General features: G+C 36.9%; 1 protein-coding gene across 5 annotated transcripts in view; it reads left to right on the forward strand.

Moving 5' to 3' along the window:
* Positions 1-22,474, forward strand: part of SDK1 (sidekick cell adhesion molecule 1) — a 917,480-nt gene that overhangs the window by 341,743 nt on the left and 553,263 nt on the right. For all 5 annotated transcript variants that reach the window (XM_058285708.1, XM_058285711.2, XM_058285709.2 and 2 more), the window contains exons 2-3: positions 3,613-3,772; positions 22,358-22,464. In XM_058285708.1, coding sequence (XP_058141691.1) covers positions 3,613-3,772; positions 22,358-22,464 — 267 coding nt within the window. The remainder of the gene's footprint in view (positions 1-3,612; positions 3,773-22,357; positions 22,465-22,474) is intronic.

Here is a 22,474-nt window from a genome sequence, read left to right on the forward strand (position 1 = left end):
AATGGTAAATAATTCTATGCTCAGTGGGATATATTATTCTCCATATTCGTTAGTCTATGTTAAAATGCTTGCAGTAATAATTTTAGCTTAGACACCTAAAATTCTATAGTATTGACGTATTTGTCCTCTCTGCTCTCTGTAATAAATATTGGTGTCTGTGCTAACCATAATTATACCATCATTGGGATCACAAGGTATTTGCTTGCTAGCTGTCTAAACTATTCTTTATCAAGACTTTTTTCTTGGTGGATCACAGTACCCAGCATAATAATTTATAGAATAGTCCACATTTAGTAAACTCTAAATTATATAAAAAATTGAATTATGGTACCATTTAAAGTCATACCATTATATAATATCTTAAATAGATTATGCTTGTCAATTGTAAAATCAAATTCACCTTCTTGAGCGTCTGTTTTCAAAATTTTTCTTTTCAGGAATATGTATTTTGTAAGATTAATTTTTGTGGGACACTGGAACTATATGAAGTTGCATTTCTTTTTCTATTGTTAAATATAGTACAAATGGCAGGGCATTATTAAAATCTGTAGCTCAGTAAATCCCAAGGTATCAAAGCTTTATCCATTGCAATTCAGCTATATTAAACTGTTTGGGTCATAGGAGTGGGTGATTTTAGCTGAAGTGCATAGGAAAAGGGGGAAATTGGACACATGGTTGAAAATCAGAACCTGGAAATGCCCTTGAAATATAGCTTAGAGCATGTGGTGTGCCACAAGAGCCGGTGGAATTTACGGGCTATGATGGAAATTTACTACTTCTATGTATTTTGGTCACAGCACCTAACACTTTTTATGGTTTTTACTCCTGTATCAGATTTTGGTTATAACCTCTGTAGGAACAGTGACTATATCTTTTTCTCTTTGCATTCCCAATGCTGATTACAGGGTTGCACATGTAGAATGAGTGCATGTATATTAAACAGAAAATCGTGCACATCAGAGACCTAACCATGGTTCTTACTATTTCCTTCTCTTCCACCCCAAATCCAGTCCATCATTAAATCTTCTAAACCATCTAAGTATCATTTTAAATCCATCTATTTCTCTCCATCTCCACCATCCCAGTAATGGCTATTACCTTGGCCCAACCTCTTATCACTTTTGTAGTGGTCTCCTAACTAATCTGCTGTCACGTCTCTGGTCCCTCTTTAGTTCCTTTTCCACAACACAGGCAGAATGATCTTTTAACAGCACAACCCCTTCAAAGGCTTCCTGCTGCCTTTTTATAATAATAGCCTAATAGTAATATCAACAGTACTTTTGACCAGGGCCTATAAACAGGGTGATCATATAATTTATTCAAGCTTGAACACTTTTGATTGGAAAGGGGAAAGTTCTGAGGGTCACCCAGGAATGGCCTGAGCACAGGCTGTGAGCCTGCTCAGCCTGCCAGGCTCTGCACAGTCTGGCCCCTGCTCACCCTGCTTGCATTCACTCTTGCAGTAACATTTTTGCCCACTACTTCATACTTACCACGGTTACTCACCGTAGTTGCTCCCATCGCTGGGTCTTTGCTTCTGCTCTCACCTCAGTATTTGACTCCTGCCGATCCTTTAGCTCTCAGGTCCTGCATCCCACCTGACTGACTAAGATAAATTTCCTTATTATAGGATTTTACCACACTCACAGATGCAATCTAACATTTACTTATTTAAATGAATGAATACTAGTGTGAGATTGGTAATTTCGTGAATACAGTTATGATGAATACAGGTATCAACACAATGATGTAATGAACTCTCTAAATTCTGTATATTGAGTACCAAAGAAAGCAGGTGTATGTGTCACAGGTTTATATGCAATTATTTTCTCAGTGGGAACAATTTTAATATACTATTTGATGTTTAATTTGTTACTGATACAATAATTTAATTTAAAAGTCCAGTTTATTAATTCCACAAATAAGTTATCAAAAATTTGAAGTCAATTTATGGGTGCTTGAGAAGAAAGTTCTCTTATTAAGAAACCTGTGATAGTAGAGTCAAAATGTATTAAATTGGCACAGACTTGAACCAGATGGTCCCGTTCTCTGTGCTTCTGTTTACCAACCTGTAAAATGAGTATGATAATGGCATCTATTTCATAGTGTTTTGTGAGATTTAAATGAGTTAAAACATACAAAGCACTTAGCACAGTTTTTGTGACATATAGTAAATACTAGATAAATACTAGCTTTCCTGTTATTTTTATTATTATTTATTCACTATCTCCTTTGTTCCTGGCATTGTTCTAGGTCCTTGGAATATGGGAGTGATCAAGATGGGATCCACTGGGGTGTAGTCAGTAGACAAATGCTGTAATTTTGAAATCTGATAACTATTGTGAGTGAAAGAGCATGATGATTTGTGGAGAGTATTGGTGGGGAGGAGCTTTAGTTAACCTGATTTTGAGAATAAGTCAAAATGCACAGAGTGGGGAAGAGTGTCCAGGCAGAGTACACAAGTGCAAGGGCTCCAAGGCAGGCAAGGGCATAATCTGGGTTTGAAAGTGCTATTATAGAAGCCAAGCCTGGCTGGAGTGTTAAGTGCGAGGTGAGAGGGTAGGTGACTGGCCTGGGCTGTGGGGATTTTGGTAGAAAAATGTGGAGTTGTCTAATAGTGCTTATTTTGCTGATGAAGAAATGAAAACCATATGTCCTGATCAGGGTTGTGTAGCTAATTAGTGATGATGCTATAGTGATAAGCCAAGTGTCCTGCATCCATACTTTAAAAACATTTTTATTGACATATACATGTGTATAGATAATTCAACAAATTTTCACAAAGCAAATGAACCTGTGTAACCATATGAAGAAATCAGTCTTGACCTGCTCTCCTTAAGCTGACCTGTTAAACTCATCACTGCCCGGTTCCCCAGCCTGATGCCTGATACCATAGACTAGTTTTGCCTATTTCTGAACATTTGAATGGAAGCATATTGTGCAAAATTTTTTTTCTGCCTGGTTTCTTTCCTGCAACAGTTTCCCTGTGAGATTCATCCATGTTGTTGTGTATAGTAATACCTGGTTCGTTCCCGTTGTTGTATAATATTCTGTTGCATGAATATACTGCACTTCAGTTTCATAACCTTTTGGCAGTCATGAAAGGGACACTTTATTTTGTGAAATGAAAGCTAGATTATAATTCATGACATTGATGTATGTATTCATCTTGTTTATCCTAGTTACAGTTTTTAAAACCAATTGAAGGTTGTATGACATTTCTCATTTGTAACTGAGGTATATACCATTGATAGTTACTTTGAAAATTGATTGTTAAATACCAAAGGTTTGCATGAGCATGGACTTTCCACTATGATCCTTTTATAAGCCAGTATTAATCGTAAATAGAAATGATTTGAATGATCCTGTCAAATGCTTTCTACTGGTGCTGTCATTGAGCTTTCAGCTCTTTGAAATATTATCTAGGATGTTGCATGTTTCTAGAGGGTCAGAGATTTTTTAATGTTTAATTGGGCCCAATAGACATCAATTCTACTTTTTACAATTAGGTCTATTTAAATAATTGATTTATTAATTGGATGAAAGATGTTTTAAGTTTTATTTCATTAAGTTTATTTTCATTCTTTTTTTTTTTTTTTCGGTTTATTTCAGATGACGTTGCCCCATATTTTAAAACAGAGCCTGGCCTACCACAGATTCATCTGGAAGGGAATCGCCTTGTTCTCACTTGCCTTGCTGAAGGGAGCTGGCCTTTGGAATTCAAATGGATACACAATGACAGTGAACTCACCACCTATACCAGCGAATATAAGTAATTGATTGCTTGAAAATAAAATTCTGTTTCAGGTTGATATGTTAAAATATTTGGCTTGTTAGCTATCATAGCACAAGGGGTGAAAATATTGGATTGAATTTTTAATGCATTAAGGATTAAAGGAATGGATTTGAGCATATAATTAGAATGTGATTTACTATTCTGATATAGGTTGTATTTATACCTGGGAAGTCTATCATTATATTTGTAAAAGTAAGCGCCTTAGTGAATCTACCAGGCAAAAAAAAAAAAACAAAAAAAAACCAAAAAACAAGCTATAGTCACATGGGGATACAAATAACAACTTTAACATGATAAATTTGCTTTCTTATGGAAACAGCCCCACCCACAAGCATTATTCATATCTAAAACACATAAATGTTTAAACAAAGATCTTTAGGTTGGTAACTTCAGGAGCTCTAAGTGATCAGCAAACTCTCTGAGCTAAATTCTAGAGTAGGAATGGAAAAGAATGGAACCACAGGGGAATGGAAGTGAGTAGAACATCTATTTTCAGCAGTAAGACCAAATGCTTATTGAGCTCCTGCCCTGTGCCAGGCATTGTGAATGCAGGGGTGATCTTCACAACTGGGGGAATAGCTGCCTCTCCAGTGTTGCTCAGAGGCTGTAATATGTTGATCTGGGACCCATAGTAAGCCTGCGCAGATGTGTGCGCTTGTGCACATGTGCGTGAATCAACAACAAAAGAACAATTAAAATATATGTGGGTATACACCCAGCATGTATTTTTAAATAGATTGCCAGCTGTTAAAAGTTGTCAGATGTCACCAAAACCCTCTGTTTTCTGACCTCTACTGAACCGTAGGAAGATCTTGTCCCCACGCAGAAGCAGAAGTCTGAGTAGTACCGCCTGCTCTGCAGTCCTCACTGGTCCCTACTCCCCTGTCACGTCATAAACAGCACACTTGCTTTGCTCATTTCCGTTATCCCCTTGTCCTTCACAGCCTATACTGTCAGAGTAGTTGCTTTTGTGGGAGAAACATATCCTGGTGGCTAAGAGCACATTGAGACCAGGCAGACCTGGGTTTGAGCCCCAGCACCCCCACCCTTAGCATGCACGATAGGACCTTGGGAAACTGCCTCATAGCCCCACTTTAAGTAACTGCAGAGCGGAGATGGCAGTACGTCATTTGTGGGGTTGTAAGCCTTCACTGTTAGGCTCAAATATATATAAAGCAGCAAATTTTCTGGCAAATAACTAACCATTTAATAAGTCCTAGGCAACATTTTATATTATTTTAATATAGCATCATGGAACTTGTCTTCTTAAGAGGGTTGTAAGAAAGGAAAAAGGTGAACTTAGAAGTAAGAACTATAAATGAGAATAGGGCTTTGATGGCAGTTGACTTCAGTTCAGATACTTGCTATTGAACTTACCTGTGTGGCTTTTTAACCTATCTATCCATTATTATCTTTTCTCCTCTGTAAAATGGGCATAATAAAATCCACTTTAGAGGGTTTTCATAAAAATCAAATTAGCTCATGTTTTTATGTCCCTGGAAGAAAGGAATGGAATTTCAAAAAAGGATTCAGATTGGGAAGTGGATCTGGCCCAATGGACAGGGTGTCCGCCTACCACATGGGAGGTCTAAGGTTCAAACCCAGGGCTTCCTGACCTGTGTGATGAGCTGGCCCATGCACAGTGCTGATGGACGCAAGGAGTGCCATGCCACGCAGGGGTGTCCCCAATGTAGGGGAGCCCCATGTGCAAGGAGTGCGCCCTGTAAGGAGAGCCGCCCAGCATGAAGAAAGTGCAGCCTGCCCAGGAATGGCGCCACACACACAGAGAGCTGATGCAGCAAGATGATGCAACAAAATGAGACACAGATTCCAGGTGCTACTGACAAGAATACAAGTGGACACAGAAGAACACACAGTGAATGGACAGAGAGAACAGACAACTGGGGCAGGGCAGGGGAGGGGAGAGAAATGAAAAAAACAAAACAAAAGAAAAAAGATGCAGATTGTTGAGTGCAATAAAAACCAGTGAATGGATAATCTAACACTATGGTCTTCAAACTGGGCTACAGGGCCACAGATTGTTGTATAGGAATTGTTCTCTGGAACTGCCATTTTATATGTAAGCTTTCTGAAATTGACCTGCACGAGAACACGCCTTTGGCCTAGGCACCATTCCAGTTCACTTTTCCTACCCTCCTTCTTGTAATTCCCCTCCACCCCCCCTCAGGAGGAAGGCACACCTCTCCTCTGTGTGAACCCCCTATGGGACCCTATACCAGGGGTACAATGCAAACACACAGTTTAAAGTACTGGGCTGAAAGACCTTTAAACAACCCGTAGAGCTTCTTGCCTTTCATCCTCTATATGTTCTTCTTTTGAGGAACCTGCAGCACTAGAAGTGGGATGTTTGAGCCAATCTTGTTATTTTCTAAATTCAGATATGTTGTATAGGAGGGCAGCAAGAGCTATACCAACTTTTGGTTCACACCATCACCCCTTCTGTTTCCCAACCATCATCAAAGAATGTAAGTTTTGTTCAGATAAAAAATTAAGTTGAGAGATATTCTTCTGTGAAGCACACTCCCTTGTATTTTCAAACTATTCAGAAATGACAAGATTCTGGTGAGGCTTCAGTTGCAGTTTTGCATGATTGCAGGGAGGAGGGGGCAAAAAGTTCTGTATTTATTTTTATCAGATTGATCCTCTGTCTTGAAAGGAACATGTATTATACAAAAGCCAGTATGTTATATTTCCTGTAACATTCATTCAGAAGATACTTTCTTTAACTTCTGGAAAAAAAAATATATATATATGTATGTGATACTGTAAATCTACATTCATTTTTTATTGGATGCAAGTGCATGCTTCCTGCCTTGGATCAACCCCCTTCTCTACTTCATAATTTATTTCTCTCATGTGCTCACTAGTTTTAAATTAACTATGCAAATACCTTCTCTTCCTCTTGTTCATTTCCAATCAATCCTGCCTCATTCTAATAGTAAATAACTTTTCAATCAATGAAACAAAACAAAGTAATTGAAAAAATTCACTTCTGTTTCATTAAGAGATGTATTTACATTCCAATTTTAAATGTTTAATAATTTTTCAAAATTTGTAATCTATGTTGTTTTGATTAACTATATGACAATAATAATTGTAATTAACATGTAATGCAGAAATTTTCGACTACAAGGTTTAGAACCTTGTAGTCAAAGGAAAGTCTTTTATAATTCCAATACGTAGACATTTTTATTTTAGCTAATTATGATATATAATATCTTTTAGGAATAAAAGTCTGTTACATTAGAATAAAATTCTCTGAGAGAAATAGATTTAATTTGCAAATTCAAAGAGTTGAAAAGAATAATATGAAAGGTTTAACAGTTAAAAAGAGTTCATTTTTTAAAAAAGGAATGAGGGCATCAAAATAATTTAGAGTCCATTAGGTATGCTTAAAAGAATGGTGTAACATATTTATTTTCAAACGCCAAAATGTACAGTATGCAGTATCATCTATCCAACTATTTAAACTTATGATAAAACAATTTTGATGTCAACTTAAAAATAGGAGGAGGTGGAACTCTTTTAGTACTGCTCCTTCTATTAGCAAATTTACCTGGATAATCCACACACAAAAAACATTGTATTGAGGCACAATTGAGAGAGTGACTCATTGCCCTTTTACTGGAATAAGAGAGATGCCTCATACCCTTTTACTGGAAACACAAAAAGAAGTTGGGTTATTCTGAAGCAAGAATAATTTGGGGTAGACATGACAAATTATATTCTGTTAACTGAGCGTTTCAGACAGTAAGATGGGTTATAAGAGATCCATTGTATTTTGTCATCATTTTGTTCGTGATATAAAACCTGTCTAAAAATCTCATGCTATTTTTTCAAATCACTTTTTCATCCACTTCTTTCCAATAAGCACCTTCAGCTGTCATATGTTAACCTTCATGAGACCTTTCCAAGTCTTAAATTGAAAAACATGGATACTTTTATGAAAATGGCAACTGCTTCTTACATGAAATTGAGCGCCTTTCCCCCTCCTTTGCTGTCAGTTATGAAAATGCTAACTCTATAAAGAGCAAATGATATAAATTTACCCTTTCTATCTTTGAGTAAATGTAACATTTTTTTTGCTACTTGTGTTACAAACTGCACAGTGAATTCGAGCATTAAATGAACTATTCATATTCATGCTTATATCCACTTTTACACACAGGTGACTGCATTGACAAATAGATGGTAGTTCAATAATTAAACCAAGTTTGTACATGTATCTTAGGCAGATTTGTATGTTTTTGCCAGAAAACATTTTCTCTAAATTGTTTTCTACTTTAGGATTACAAGATAGATTCTTTTGTAATTATATTCAATCTATATATCCAAGCCGAGAGTTTCTCAATGGTAGGCAAAATATTCAGTATTGTAACAGGAGTAACTATAGATACTCTCTGAATATCTCATCTCTTTAAGCTTTCTGTCTCTGTGGTTCACTATCAGAGTGTAACAATAAAAGTTTTGATGGATGCTTATTCTTTTTTTGTGCCAGTAAAAAATAGGAATGGTTAAGGGGAAAGTTATATTTTATTATGGCTTATAAAAAGACAAAAAATTACAATATCAATAACAAATCATTTAATAGTTGGAAATCTTTATAAGAAATAAGTCAGACCTATATGAAGAAAAGTACAAAAACTCATTATGAGATATAAAAGAAGATCCTAGATTGAAAGTTTAAATTACTGTAGAAGCTTAACCTAATAAAAATCCCAATGAGATTTTTTTTTGGGGGGGTGGAATAACTTGATTGTTGAAAGTATCCTAAAGCTCGTTTAGAAATATGAACAGGAAAGGTTACCCACAAATTTTTAAACTATTAGGTAAATAATGGGAAGGAATTTTCCCTTCCAAGAATTAAAGCATACTAAAAAGCTGCAATAATTAAATAACATGATGATAATGGAATAAAGATAAGCAGAAATGTTGCAGAAGTGAATTTTGAACCAGATATATGTATACAGATATACATATCCACAGCAATGGTGGAGAAATCTATTATTTGGAAATAAACATTAAAAATAGATCCTCATTTTACACCAAACACCTAAATAAATTTCAGATAGTTTGAAGAGTTAAGTTAAAAAATTAAACCACATGGGGAGTAGATGTAGTTCAAGTGGTATGAGGTCCTTGTTAGATCCTCGGTACCTCTTAAAAACAAAGCAAATGAAAAAAAAACCCAACTCTTATTGGGGAATGGATGTAGCTCAGTGGTTGAGTGTCTGTTTCTCATGTATGAATGAGGTCCTGGGTTCAATCCCTGATACCTCCTAAAAAATTTTAAATCACATGAAAACAAAGGGATTTTTTGAGTGATCTTTAATATCCCAGTACAAAGTATAAGAACATGAAAAATTTCACCAAAATCAGATCACAAATAACCATACAAATTTTACAATGTCTGTATATTCCAATAATCATTAAAAATTAAAAGATGAACAAGAGAGCAGGAAAATATTTACAAATCAGATATATCTCTGATAATGTGGGATCCTCTGAAACCAGTGCCCGAGATAAAGATTTGCATCAGGGAGTTTATTTGGGCAAGTCATCTCAGGCAGCAAGAGTATAGGGTAGAAGGGAAAACCAACCCAAGGATGCATTATCAAGTTGGTGATCATTATAGGTGACTGGAGCTCAGTCTCTCTGGGAACATCCAAGGAGTCTCATGCAGTGCATTTCAGCTGTCTATCATGAAGGGTGAAAGGCACCTTCTATTGGCTCCTATATTTGAATGGTGAATGATGGCCGCATTGCCATTAACCCTCATTTCTGGTTAGCGTAAGCATAGGAATAGGACTGGGCAGAGAATCCCTTGGACAAGAAGCATGGGTTGAAGCCAGGCACCAGGACAAAGCCAGTCAAGCTGCATGGAACCAGTGATCACAGCAGTAGCACAAATAAAGGTGGAACCAAGAGGATTTTTGAAGTGGAGCATCAGAGGATCAAATTGAGTCCACATCTTGAACCATTCAGAATCATTTGTATCTGCTCTTAAGTCCATCAAAGAGTCATCTTAAAGAGGGTCATCAGCAAGTTTCCCCAAGGACCGTATACAAGAGGATTTATGGAATAAGCCATTATTACTTGAGCAAGTCTCAAGACCAAAATTGGTATTCATTTTCTCCTTGCTTTCTCACCCATTCTTGATATCTCTCACTCTCAGCTAGTCTAATTTGCTTGCTGGTAGGGTGACCCAGTCCCTTATCTTTGCCTTTAGTTGGGCCATGATTGCTGTAATCACTGCTGTTCATGGAAACACGGAGAGATACCCCAGTGAACTCCCTGATTTTTAAACATACTCTTCTTTACTTTATAGCACCAATCTTAATGTCTTATGGTAATCAGGGTCAATTACCTCTGTAATATATTAACTTCTTTCTTTTTTCTGTAGTCCACTAGCATGAAGAGCACATAGTGACCAGGGTGAATTACAGATTCAAAGTCCCTGGATCCCTTCCTTTATCTCTTGGGAGAAATGTGTACCACTAAGAGCTAAGTCCTCTATGTCAAAAGAGCCTCAATTTGGAAAACACAGATAAGTCACTGGGAGACCTTTAAGTTATGGCCACTAGTTACATATAGTAGAACCAGTAAATCACAGTGTCATGTGTCTCTCTTTGCATCTCCTTTGGTAAACAAAATGAGACTCATATCTGAGGTAATGCTGCACAGGCTACCAAGCTTATAGATGAGGCAGTCTGTAAGTCCCCATATTGTGCTGGCTGAATCAGTGAGTAGGGAAGACAAATTCACATCCAGAATAGATAGTCATTTTGGTAAGGATGAATCACCACATGCCTCCATGGAGGAAGGGTCAGATGTAATTAGCCTGTTATGTGGTCATCTTTAGAAGATAGTGCCATAATGAGGGCTCCGCAGCAGATTCTGCTGTTGGCAAAAGCCAAGTTAACTTTGGTGAGAAGAAACCAGTGATGCTCCATGGACCCATTTATAGCCTCAATCTTTGCCAACATAGACAGTTTGTTCAGTTGACAAGAAAGGCTAGATGATGCCTACAATTTGAGTCATCCTAATCACCTGATTGTTGAGTGCCTTATCTGCAGCAGGGGGGGGTAGGGTGTGTGTGGGAGATATGGGGTGTAGATTCTAGCAATATTTAAAAATCCATCTATTATGTCCACCCCTATTGGTCTAGCTGCATATCCCATCAGCCAAGCCACTTGCCACTGCCCGAGTGTCTGTTTATCCATACTCATTTCTTTCTCCATCTACTCCCCATTCAAAGTGAAGGACCAAATGTATTGCTTGCAGCTCTGTCTACTTGGGAGAAATTTCCTTTTTAACACCCACAAGGAGGCTATAGTGTGGCAGCTCCATTTTCAACATCAACCTGACCCATGTATGAACCCAGGTCCAAGTGTTCAGCTCTTCAGTCAGTTTGTGAGGCCTAGGTGTAGTTGAGAAGGTTGCCTTCTCACACTATTACTCCATGTCTGATAATATACCGCTCAAAATGGTCATCTCCAGTGATGCAGTTAATTCCCATGAATAGGCTCTAATTGGGTTCTTATCAAGTGTTCGTGAGCTTGAATTGAAATTCAAAAAACATTCTTGTGGGGACATGTTGGTGTGGGTGTGATATATTTATTAAATAACATGCAGTGTAGTGTGGATTTAGTAAGGGATCCATAGTTTTCACCTGTCAAAGGGGTCCGTGGAACAAAAAAATTAAGAATACCTGGTCTATACTGAGCACCCTAGGAACTGCATTTCAAAGTATGTAGTTCTCTGCTGTGGAAGGCCTGGAGACTCCCAATATCCTTAACTATAGTACATATCTCTACCAACACCAGATATGCCTCTGGTGGATATATACTAGAGCAATGAAAATGAATGCACTGTTGTAGCATGTAACAGTATGGATGAATCTTGATAATTATGTTGACAGAAAGAAGACAGACAAAAAAGTATATACTGTATGATTTTACTTATTTACAATTCCGTAAAATACAATCTAAATACAGAAAGCAGATTGTGAGAAGACCAAGGGGGAGAAGGAAACATTTGAGATTGATGGGTATGCTCACTGTCTTGAGTTTTTTGATGGTTTCATGTGTGTTCTTTTGGATTCCTGGAGCTGTCATGACAAACTACCACAATTTGGATGATTTAAAGCAACTGAAATGTATTGTCTCACTTTTCTAGAGGCCTGACGTCCAAAATCAAGGTGTTTTTAGAAATATGCTTCCGCTGACGTCTGTGGGGAAGAATCTATTCTGTGTTTTTCTTCTGGCCTCACTTGTCAAATGTCATTTTTCCATCTGTGTCAGCATTTTCTCTTCATATAAAGATATCAATCATATTGGATTAGGGGTCCACCTCACTCTAGTATGACCTTACTTTAACTTGTATAAATTCACCTTTCGTGACCCCATTTCCAAATAATATCACATTCTGAAGTACTGGGGATTAGGATTTCAACATATCTTTTTAGGGGATACAACTAAACCTATTACAGATGTATGCATAAGTCAAAAAATTGTACACTATAAATATGTGAAGTTTATTTTTACCTCATGTTTACCTCAATAAAACAGACAAAAACACTGATAGCTTTTTAAGTAAGCTAATAAATGAGTCAGAGAAGATTTTCAAGACTGATATATATACATTGCCTTCAAAATCCCAAGAGGTCCATCAAATATTGTGCCTTTTTTTTCCCCCAGTGGTGGTAAGACTTAAAGGGTAACAATTTTTTCTTGAACTTTTCATAAATAATATGCCATAGCAGTTCTAATTTATTTAGGCCATGTTTGCATCCAGATTTCAGGGAACCATTTCATCAGTCTTATCACACATAAATTCTTTCCTATCCAGCCATATATATTCAGCCATTCTTCTTCTGATCCAATACCATCGAGATCCACTTCCACCCGTGTCCCCTCATTCCTGCCAGTACATAGTAGAACCAAGTTCTATCATTCCTTCAGTAGAGAAATAATTTCTTTTTAGAGCAGGGACATATTTCACACTTTGGTTGTGCCAATGTCTGACTCTGCTTATTGGCCTGGAGGCAGCAATGCATGGCAGGAGCACATCTTTAAGACAATAGTGTTTTTCAAGGAGCCTTTCTCAAGGAAGGTTTCCACAAAGTATTTCAGATAAAGGACAACTTCTTTCCTCTGGCAAGAAGAGGGGTCTGCTTTCGCTGGTCTGGAGGGTTCATGGGAACCTGAGAGTCTAATATTATCAAACTTATGAAACCATAAACAAACTGATCAAGTAAAACACAAATTATCAATGTCAAGGATGAAAAAGGTGACATCATTGAAGTTTCTACTGTCATAGATAAGATTTTATAAATAGTTTTGCAAGATGGATTTAACAATTTGCATGAAGTTGTGAAATTCCTAGAAAAACACTACTTACTAAAGCTGACAGAAGGAGAAATAGAAAATGTAAACAGTCTTATATCTATCAGAGAAATTGAATTCCATTAAAAATCCTTGCAGCAAAGGAATTCTCAGGCCCATAGGCCCATATGGCTTTACCAGTGAATTCCTCTAAATATCTAAAGAAGAGATAACACAAGTCTTCAACAGACTCTTCCAAAGGATAGGAAAAGGACGGACTGTGTCCTAACTCAAAGAAATCAGCATACCCTTGATTTCAAAACTTGACACATGTTGAAATGAGCAGAATTCTTAATATGCATTAGCAGATTGGATCCAGTAATAAGCAAAAGAGGTCATGCATTATGACCAGTTAGTGCTCTTTCCAGGTTTAAAAGATGAACTAACATTTAAAAATATGTTAATTTACCACATTAACAGAAAAAGGAGACAAGCCGTATGATAATCATAATACAGAAAAAACATTTCTCTAAATTCAGTGCTTATTCATGATAAAAACTCTTAGCAAACTAGGTATAAAAACAATCTTCCTCACCCTGATAAAGAGCATCTGTATAAAAACTATTGCAACCATCATATTTAAAGGAAAAATATTGAAAACTTTGCCTTTTTTTAAAAAAAAGATTTATGTATTTATTTATTTCTCTCCCCTCCCCCACCCCGTTGTCTGTTCTCTGTGTCTAATTTGCTGCGTCTTCTTTGTCTGCTTCTGTTGTTGTCAGCGGCCGGGAATCTGTGTTTCTTTTTGTTGCATCATCTTGTTGTGTCAGCTCTCCATGTGTGCGGCACCATTCCTGGGCAGGCTGCACTTTCTTTCGCATTGGGCGGCTCTCCCTACAGGGCGCACTCCTTGCGCGTGGGGTGGGGCTCCCCTACGCTGGGGACACCCCTGCGTGGCAGGGCACTCCTTGCGTGCATCAGCACTGTGCCTGGGCCAGCTCCACACAGGTCAAGGAGGCCGGGGGTTTGAACCGCGGACCTCCCATGTGGTAGACAAATGCCCTAACCACTGGGCCAAGTCTGCCGCCTGGAGAGTGGGAATGTGGCAAAGATATCTGCTGCCAGCACGTTCTTTTCAACAGTGCAGTTAGACAATGGAGAGAAGCAAAGAGCATGAAGATTGGAAAGAAAGAAAACAATCATTATTCACAGTCAACCTAATTGTTCATGTAATTTGAAAGAATCTACAGAAAAAGTATTGTAATTAATAAGTGAATTAACCTATCAATTAAATTTTATATACTAACAAATAAAAAATGAAGTTTTTAAAATGACATCATTTATAGTAGCATCCAGGGCATCAAATACCTAGGTATAAATGATAAAAAATGGGCAAGACTTCTACAATGAAAACTTACAAAATTTTATTGAGTGAAAGAAAATAAAATATAAATAAAAGAACTAGTCTATGTTTATGGACTGGAAGACTCAAAGTTGAAAGATATCAATTTGCCCCAAATTAATATATAGAATCAATGAAATCCTAACCCAAATCCCAAGAAGACTTTTTTGAAAATTGACAGGTGAATTCCAAAATTCACATGAAAATTCAGAGGGCCAAGAATAGCGAAGGCAGTTTTGAAGAAGAAACAAAGCTGTGAGAAAAGCACTGCTTTATGTTAAGACCCTTATACTTCTCTAGTAATGTGTAGTATACTGAGGAAGTGACCAGTTAAACAGAATAGAGTCTAGAAATAGAACCACAAGTCTGATTTATGAGAAAAATGACATTACAGTAAGTGAGATTTGAAAGGATAATTTTTCATCATCAGTGATGATATTGGCTTCATTAGAAATCTGTGAGGAAAACAATGTATTTGGATTCTTATCTCAAACCATAACACAAAAAGCAACTCTAAGATGGATCACAGTTCTAAATATGAGAGGTAAAAACAATGAATTGATTAGTCCAAAACGGAGGAGAACATCTCAGTCACCTTAGATTGGGCAAGTTTATTTTATATAGGACTCGGATGCTAACCAAAAAGAACTAATAAGAGCACCATATTAAAACTAAGAATTTATGTTCCTCAAAGACCTCCTTAAAAGGGTGAAAAGGCAACCTATGGAATAGGAATAATTTGCAAGAGAGAGGACTTTTATCCATAATATATAAAGAACAATAATACCTTTTTTTCCTGGGTGGTTATGAGGATTGAATAAACAGCATAAACCAAAGGCATTGCATAGCGCCTTCTTTCTTTCCCTTTATTCTGAGGGCCAATTAAAAGTTTACCAGGACTGGACATTCCCTTGATTGAAAGTTTCTCTAAATCAAAAGGGAGAATTGGTTTGGCAGCATACAAGCTCAGGGTTTGGCACCCTGTCAGTGGGCCTTACTTTGCAGTTGATGCTCCCCAATGTAACTCATTTATAGTTTCCCTATACATACTTCTGCCCCTTTTGTTTGAACCTATAATTAGCACTATACTTTAAATATGTGTCCCAGAGTCTTAAAACTTTAGTTCATTCATGTGCCAGTTGATCCCTGGAGCTCAGCAGAGTTGCAACACCTACTCTCCAGTTCATTGGATTCATTCAGGACAGGTAACAAGGAGGTGATGATGGATAATGCCCATCCTAAGGAACAGAGAGTGTCTGCAACTGCAAGCGAGATAGTTCCATCCATCCGCCCCCTGGGATCCAAGCCCCCTCTCATTTAGAAATAGAGTGGGCATCACCATCCCCAAACCCTCAAGACTAGGGAATGAACGAATGAAAGTAGAAAATTTATTATTATTCTGTTATAGACTTATTATCCTAGCAACAGAAGAACTTTTATCATTGATATAAAGGCAGTGGTTCCCAGAGGTTCTGTGGGGAGGGAGAGGGAAGAATAGGTGTAATATGGGAGCATTTTTGGGACATTGGAATTGTCCTGCATTACATTGAAATGATTGATACAGGCCATTACACATTTTGTCATAACTATAAAATTGTGCAGGACAGAGTGTAAACTATAATATAAACTATAGTCCATGGTTAGTAGCATTGCTTCAATATGTATTCATCAATTACAACAAATGTACCACACTAATGAAAGATGTTAATGTGGGAAAGTGTGGGTGGGGAAGGGGTAGGACAACATATGGGAATCCCCTATATTTTTTATAATGTGTATAATCCAAAGGTTTTAAAAAAATTTTTTTAATAAAATAACAGAGTGGGGTGGGGAGTGGGGTATATGGGAACCTCTTACATTTTTTAATGTAACATTTTGTGTGGTCTATGTATCTTTAAAAAAAGGACAATACAAAAATTTGCAAAAAAAAAAAAAAAAAAAACATAGTCCAATAAGAATGAAGTAGATTTAGGTCTGGAATATTAATGTGCCATGTTCCTGAATTTATATCCCCCTCACAAAGTACATACTCTTTGTATTTATTTCTGGCTTTAGTTTGTCTTTTCAACTTCATGTGGTCATAGCAGATTTGATTATTTCCAGGGAATCTCAGAAGCAAAATTTGCATTGGGTTTAAAAATTCTTACTGGAAATTATTTGGATTTAGAGAATTAATCCCTCTTGGTTCGTTTGTTTATGGATCACTATGGAATCTATATGAAAAACTTGAGCCAGAATGTCCAAACTCATCTGTAGCATAATTCATTATTGACCAATTCTTCCCGGTGAAACAAGCAGCGGCTGTTTAAGTTACATTTAGCATTGACTTATCCTTGTGTTTTGTAGGACTCAGTGGTCTCGGTCTTCCTCATGTTGTGTCTTAGGATGGATGATTTTTATTGGGTAGAAAGTAACATTTCCCCTCATACTTTAACCCTTGGTATAATGGTTCCAAATTTTATTTTATTTTCTTGTTCTTTGAAATTCATCAATATAAGGAATTGAGTAGGCTCAGGTGGAATAAAAGATTTTTAGCTCTAAAAATTGTCTGCTTTCCCACAGGCTTTCTGAAGCTCCATGCTTACTGACTTGAGAGAGCATTTTCTCCTTTTTTTTAAAAATATATATTTTTTATTTTTTAAAAAGATACTTAGATTACATGAAATGTTACACGCAAGAATATAAGGAATTCCCATATGCCCTACTCCCCGCACCTCCCACCCTTCCCCATGTTGACAACTTCTTTCAATGTGTGGCTCGTTCATTGCAATTGATGAACACATTTGGAGCATTGCTACTAAGCATGGATTATAATTTACATTGTAGTTTACACTCTCTCCCACTCATTTGACAAACTGATCCTGTTCATGTTCTGTTTCACTAAATGCATTTTATCTTTCCAGCTTCTAATTTCATAAGGAAAGGTGGGAATAAATGAAGAATGAGTGATCTCAAAAACATTATTTATGTAGGGAAAAATCACATAAACCAGAATCCTGGAGGAAGATTCTTAGGAACATTTCAAAATGTATTCTTACAACTTCCCATTGGCTTATGTAGCTTAATTAAAATGAAGTGTGAATGTAGTTAGCTACTCATTGTATGGGGTCAGTAAGAAGGTTGTGGAGACGGAAAATCTAATTTTTCCTTGGAAGACTTTATATTCCCCAGATTTATAGTCTCAAAATAACTGTTACAAATTCTGTAGATCCTTAGCCCATCTCCAGCAGGGACTTGCTTTTCACCCCTCTCAAGTTAATGTAAATTTTGAAAGAAATAATATACGATTGAAGAACTTATACAAATAGAAATCTTTCCATTGGCTGGCTTCCATCTTTATCATACTGTTTACTTGAACTCTACTGGTTACTTTAACTTTTGTTGAGAGGCTCAAAACATGCTCAGCTTACCCAGACCTACAGGTGAACTGGTCATGCCTTCAAAATTTTGTGCCTGTTTCTTAACAAGTTTTTGCCTGAATATTTCATTTTGCTGTTTTGCTTGAGGAAAAAGCCAGCTATGGATTCACTCCACTTTTGATTATTGTTTTATATCTAATATAGGAAATGTATAAAAATAAATACATTGAAAATATATTTATCATTTCATTCCAAAAAAGAGTTGGAGTAGTTTCAAGAAAGATACAAACAGTTTACAGGTAGCTTTTTAAACCTTGTCTTTAACTCAAAGATAAGAATCTTTGGTCCAAGATACAAAAGCTTATTTTAGAACTTGGTTCCTTATTTTCATCAAAATAGGTATTTTCATTTCAGATAAAAATTAAAATTGTGGGGTGATATGAAATGAATAACAGGGAAGTGGACTTGGCCCAGTGGATAGGGCTTCCGTCTACCACATGGGAGGTCAGTAGTTCAAACCCCGGGCCTCCTTGACCCTTGTGGAGCTGGCCCATGCCCAGTGCTGATGCATGCAAGGAGTTCCCTGCCACGCAGGGGTACCCCCCGTGTAGGGGAGCCCCATGCCCAAGGAGTGTGCCCTATAAGGAGAGCGTGAAAGAAAGTGCAGCCTGCCCAGGAATGGAGCTGCACACATGGAGAGCTGACACAACAAGATGAAGCAACAAAAAGAAACACAGATTCCTGTACCGCTGACAACAACAGAAGCGGAGAAAAAGAAGAACACACAGCAAATGGACACAGAGAACAGATAACTGGGGTGGGGGTGGGGGAAGGGGAGAGAAATAAATAAATCTTTAAAAAAAAAAAGAATAACAGACTCCCCAATTAAAAAAATATAAATATATCTAATTTTAAATGATATGGAAATACTTTCTTAAGAATTGGATTATGCTCTGTGATCACAGAGTGAAGCACAGATTTTGTTTATGCTAGTGATGTGGTTTTATTCTAAAGTGTGAGAGGTCTTTGTAGACTTGTACACTTAATCACAGTATCTAATTTGTTGGAAAGCACTGCTCAACAGTAACAATTTAAAACCAAATATTTTGTCAGACATTTTCTGAAATTTTAGTGGATCATGTCCAGATATAGTCCTTGTAGCAGGTTCATTGGTCCATGTTTTTTATTGCTGATGATTCTTAGTGGTTTACTTGAAAGCCATGTTTTTTAAAAAAGACATGATTCAACAAGACCATGATGAGTAAACAGTAACTTGAGGAATTTTTTCAGCCAAAATTATTTCGGTGATGCTTTGTGTTGTAGACTTTTGGAGGACTGTGTCAGTCAGGTTTCATAATTACAAGCCACAAAATAGGCTCTCACTTGCTCAAGCAAAAAGTTGTCACATGGGTATTGTGTCTCTTTTCTGTCACTGTGCAGTCTGGAGATTGGGCATGGATGGAGGGAGTCCAGCCTACCAGAGGCACCTAGAGCCAGTCCTTGCAGGTCCTGCTGACACCACTGAGCCCTGACTCCCCTTATCATAGAGATGACCACAGCTGGCACTGAGCACTCCCCTGCCCCTGCCTGGGGCTCTCTGTAACATGTTTAAAAATCCAGATTACGTGTATCTAGCTGGCCATGCTCTGTCACATGCCTGTGTCCTGTAGCTGAAAGTGACCTTTAATTTGAGATAAGTTCAGCCTGCACTAAAACTCATGGAGTAGGGAATTCTCCAAATACAAGAAAGCAGTTGAGATCACAAGCAGACAAAGGGGGAAAAAAAAAAAAAAAGCCCAAGTCTACTGCAGGAACAATTGCAGGAATAAAGCAATTGTTCTTGTGTTGAAACGGACCTAAAACTGCTTCCTAGAGAAATTATGGAGTTATTCCAGTGGCCCACTCAGAGCAGCAATTCAGAACTGAGATATTTTCCTAATTACCAGAAAGGGACATTTGTACTCTTGATTTGGAGGGCGGGGGGGGAGGGGGAGGGATTTGTGTTTGAATTTCTTTAATTTTGCTGTTCCTGATAATGAACTAGCCCTAGAAAATGTTGCTGGTCTAGAAGGATTCTGCCTTGATACAGTGAATGCAAACATTTCCTGCTGTGCTTATTTGATATAGGAGCAGGGATTTTCTAGCTCTTAGTGGCATATGGTGCTAAGATTTTATCATATTTTCTTATAAAGAGCCAGGAAACTTTCTCTGCTTAAAAATGTGTGTTTATAAACAATAGGCTTACAATGAATATTCCCATCTGTTAGGTGAATGTAATTTGTATAGAAATTCCCATAATAGGTGGAGGACTTTGCAACTTTTTTGGTTTTTTTTTTCCCTGGTGATACATTAAACTGATGAGATTGCACAAAACAGCATATGCCAAATATGCCGTTTTTATTTCTTTTTTAAAAATCTGTTTCTCCATGTTGTTTGAAAGCAGTGCTGTTTTTGTAGATTAGTACATAGGATTAGTAAAGAAATTCATAAGGATTTAAAAATTTTCTGGGTTACTGCAAGGAAGGTAAAGGTAGAATCAGTAACAATTATATACATATAATTATGTTGTAGTGATAAAACTGCCCTCATAAGTTTTCAAACATTTTTTTTCCAGAATACTTTTGTTGACTTTGTTTTGATCTTATCTCAAAATCCTCTTTATTATAAGAATTTTAGTATGTAATAATCAAAGCTGCTCATTCTTCTAGTTGTGATTTATAATTTAAATAAATAGCATTGACTTTTTGTGTTCAGTTTAATATTCTGATTATCTTAACTAATTAATTTTTTGTCTGAGATGAGCCATTTCTCATACTAGAATAACATATTGAAGATTAAAATTCAGCAAGATTTTTTTCTTTTCATAGAATATTTTATTAATTCTGCCATAGGATACAAGAAGGTTACCCAAGGGAAAACATACTTTGATTAATATTTGCTTTATGCAGAATTACCTGTATTGTCCAAATGTTCTATTCAATTAAAAATTATGCCTATCAATTCCTTTCTTGGGTTGACTAATTGGACATAGTTGAATAAAAAGATGAGTAATTAGTTGAATATATGTGATTTCAAGGTATGCTCAGGAACTCAGCAAATAAAGCATACCTTTTCCTTTTACCTGGCATTTAAAAAATTTCTCTGATTGTACTTTGTAAGAGGAAGAAATGTTTTTGAAGGGGAAGGGGGATAACCCAGGAGAGTGAGGAGGGGAAAGATGCAGGAGAAGTGGATGACCAAAGGAGTAAAATCTCCAAGAAGATAAAAGTTGATGTGATCCTGTATAGCTGTATGTGTTTTTTTTTAACCAATCAATTTTATTGATACATATTAATAAAGCATAAATCCATGCAAAGTGTGCAATCAGTGGTATTCAATATAATCACATAGTTGTGCATTCATCACTTCAATAATTTTTAAAGCATTTTCGTTATTCCAATAATAATAATAAAAAAACAACAACTCATCACCTCTCTTTCTCTCTATGCTTCCCCTGCCATACATAGCTACTATTCTGTTTCTATTTCCCTAATATACTTATGTTTTGTAAAAACAGTCTTATATATGTAGTATCACCCATATTCCTGTTTTATATGAGGTTTCACTGTGTTATACAGACCATATTACATTTTCAGTTTTCCTTCTAGTAATATACAAGACCTGAGATTACCCTTTCAACCACTTTCATACCCATATAATAGCTCTGCTTGTGACAAACACTGTGATGAGCTTTCACCATTTTCTATTCATTTCCAAAGATTTACAAACAACCTTTCTACCAATTCACAGATTAACCCTCAGCTTTCCATTCTGTGCCCTCATTCTATTTTCTAATTATTAACTCCATGAGTTTATATAATGTATTTAGTTCATAATAAGGTATTTATACAGTATTTGTCCTTTTGTGTCTGGCTTGCTTCACTCAACATAATGCCCTCCAGGTTCATCCATGTTGTCATGACTTCATTTCATTGTACCACTGCATAATATTCTATCATGTGTATATGTCACAATTTCTTTATCCATGCATCAGTTCATGGACACCAGGGTTTTTTCCAACATTTGGGAATTGTGACTGACGTCCCTATGAACATCAGTATGCAGATGTCTGTTCGTGTCTCTGCTCTCAGTCCTTCTGAGTATATCACATTCCTTTGACCTATAGTGAGAGACATCTGCTGTGTGTGCGCCCCTGTACTAGGCATGCCCTTGTACCAGGCAGACATGACTAAAGCAGAGGTAGAACCTATCATCATATAATAGTTACAGTCTAGTGGGAGAGAGAGGTATCGATTAAACAATCTCACTAATGAATTGCAGTTGTAGTGTCTTAGGGCAGGATTGCATAGACGAATTTATCAAACATAAAATATTCATTGAACATCTACTAGATGAGATACCAGTGCTGCTCTAGCTATTTAATCATTAACATTTCTTTTTTGGTATTTGGCAGGTTTATTATTCCATCTTTGCAGAGACTCGACGCTGGGTTTTACCGCTGCGTTGTACGAAACAGAATGGGAGCACTCTTGCAAAGAAAATCAGAGATTCAAGTCGCATGTATGTGCAC

The sequence above is a fragment of the Dasypus novemcinctus genome, chromosome 23 (genome assembly GCF_030445035.2).
Source record: "Dasypus novemcinctus isolate mDasNov1 chromosome 23, mDasNov1.1.hap2, whole genome shotgun sequence".
Taxonomy (NCBI): domain Eukaryota; kingdom Metazoa; phylum Chordata; class Mammalia; order Cingulata; family Dasypodidae; genus Dasypus; species Dasypus novemcinctus.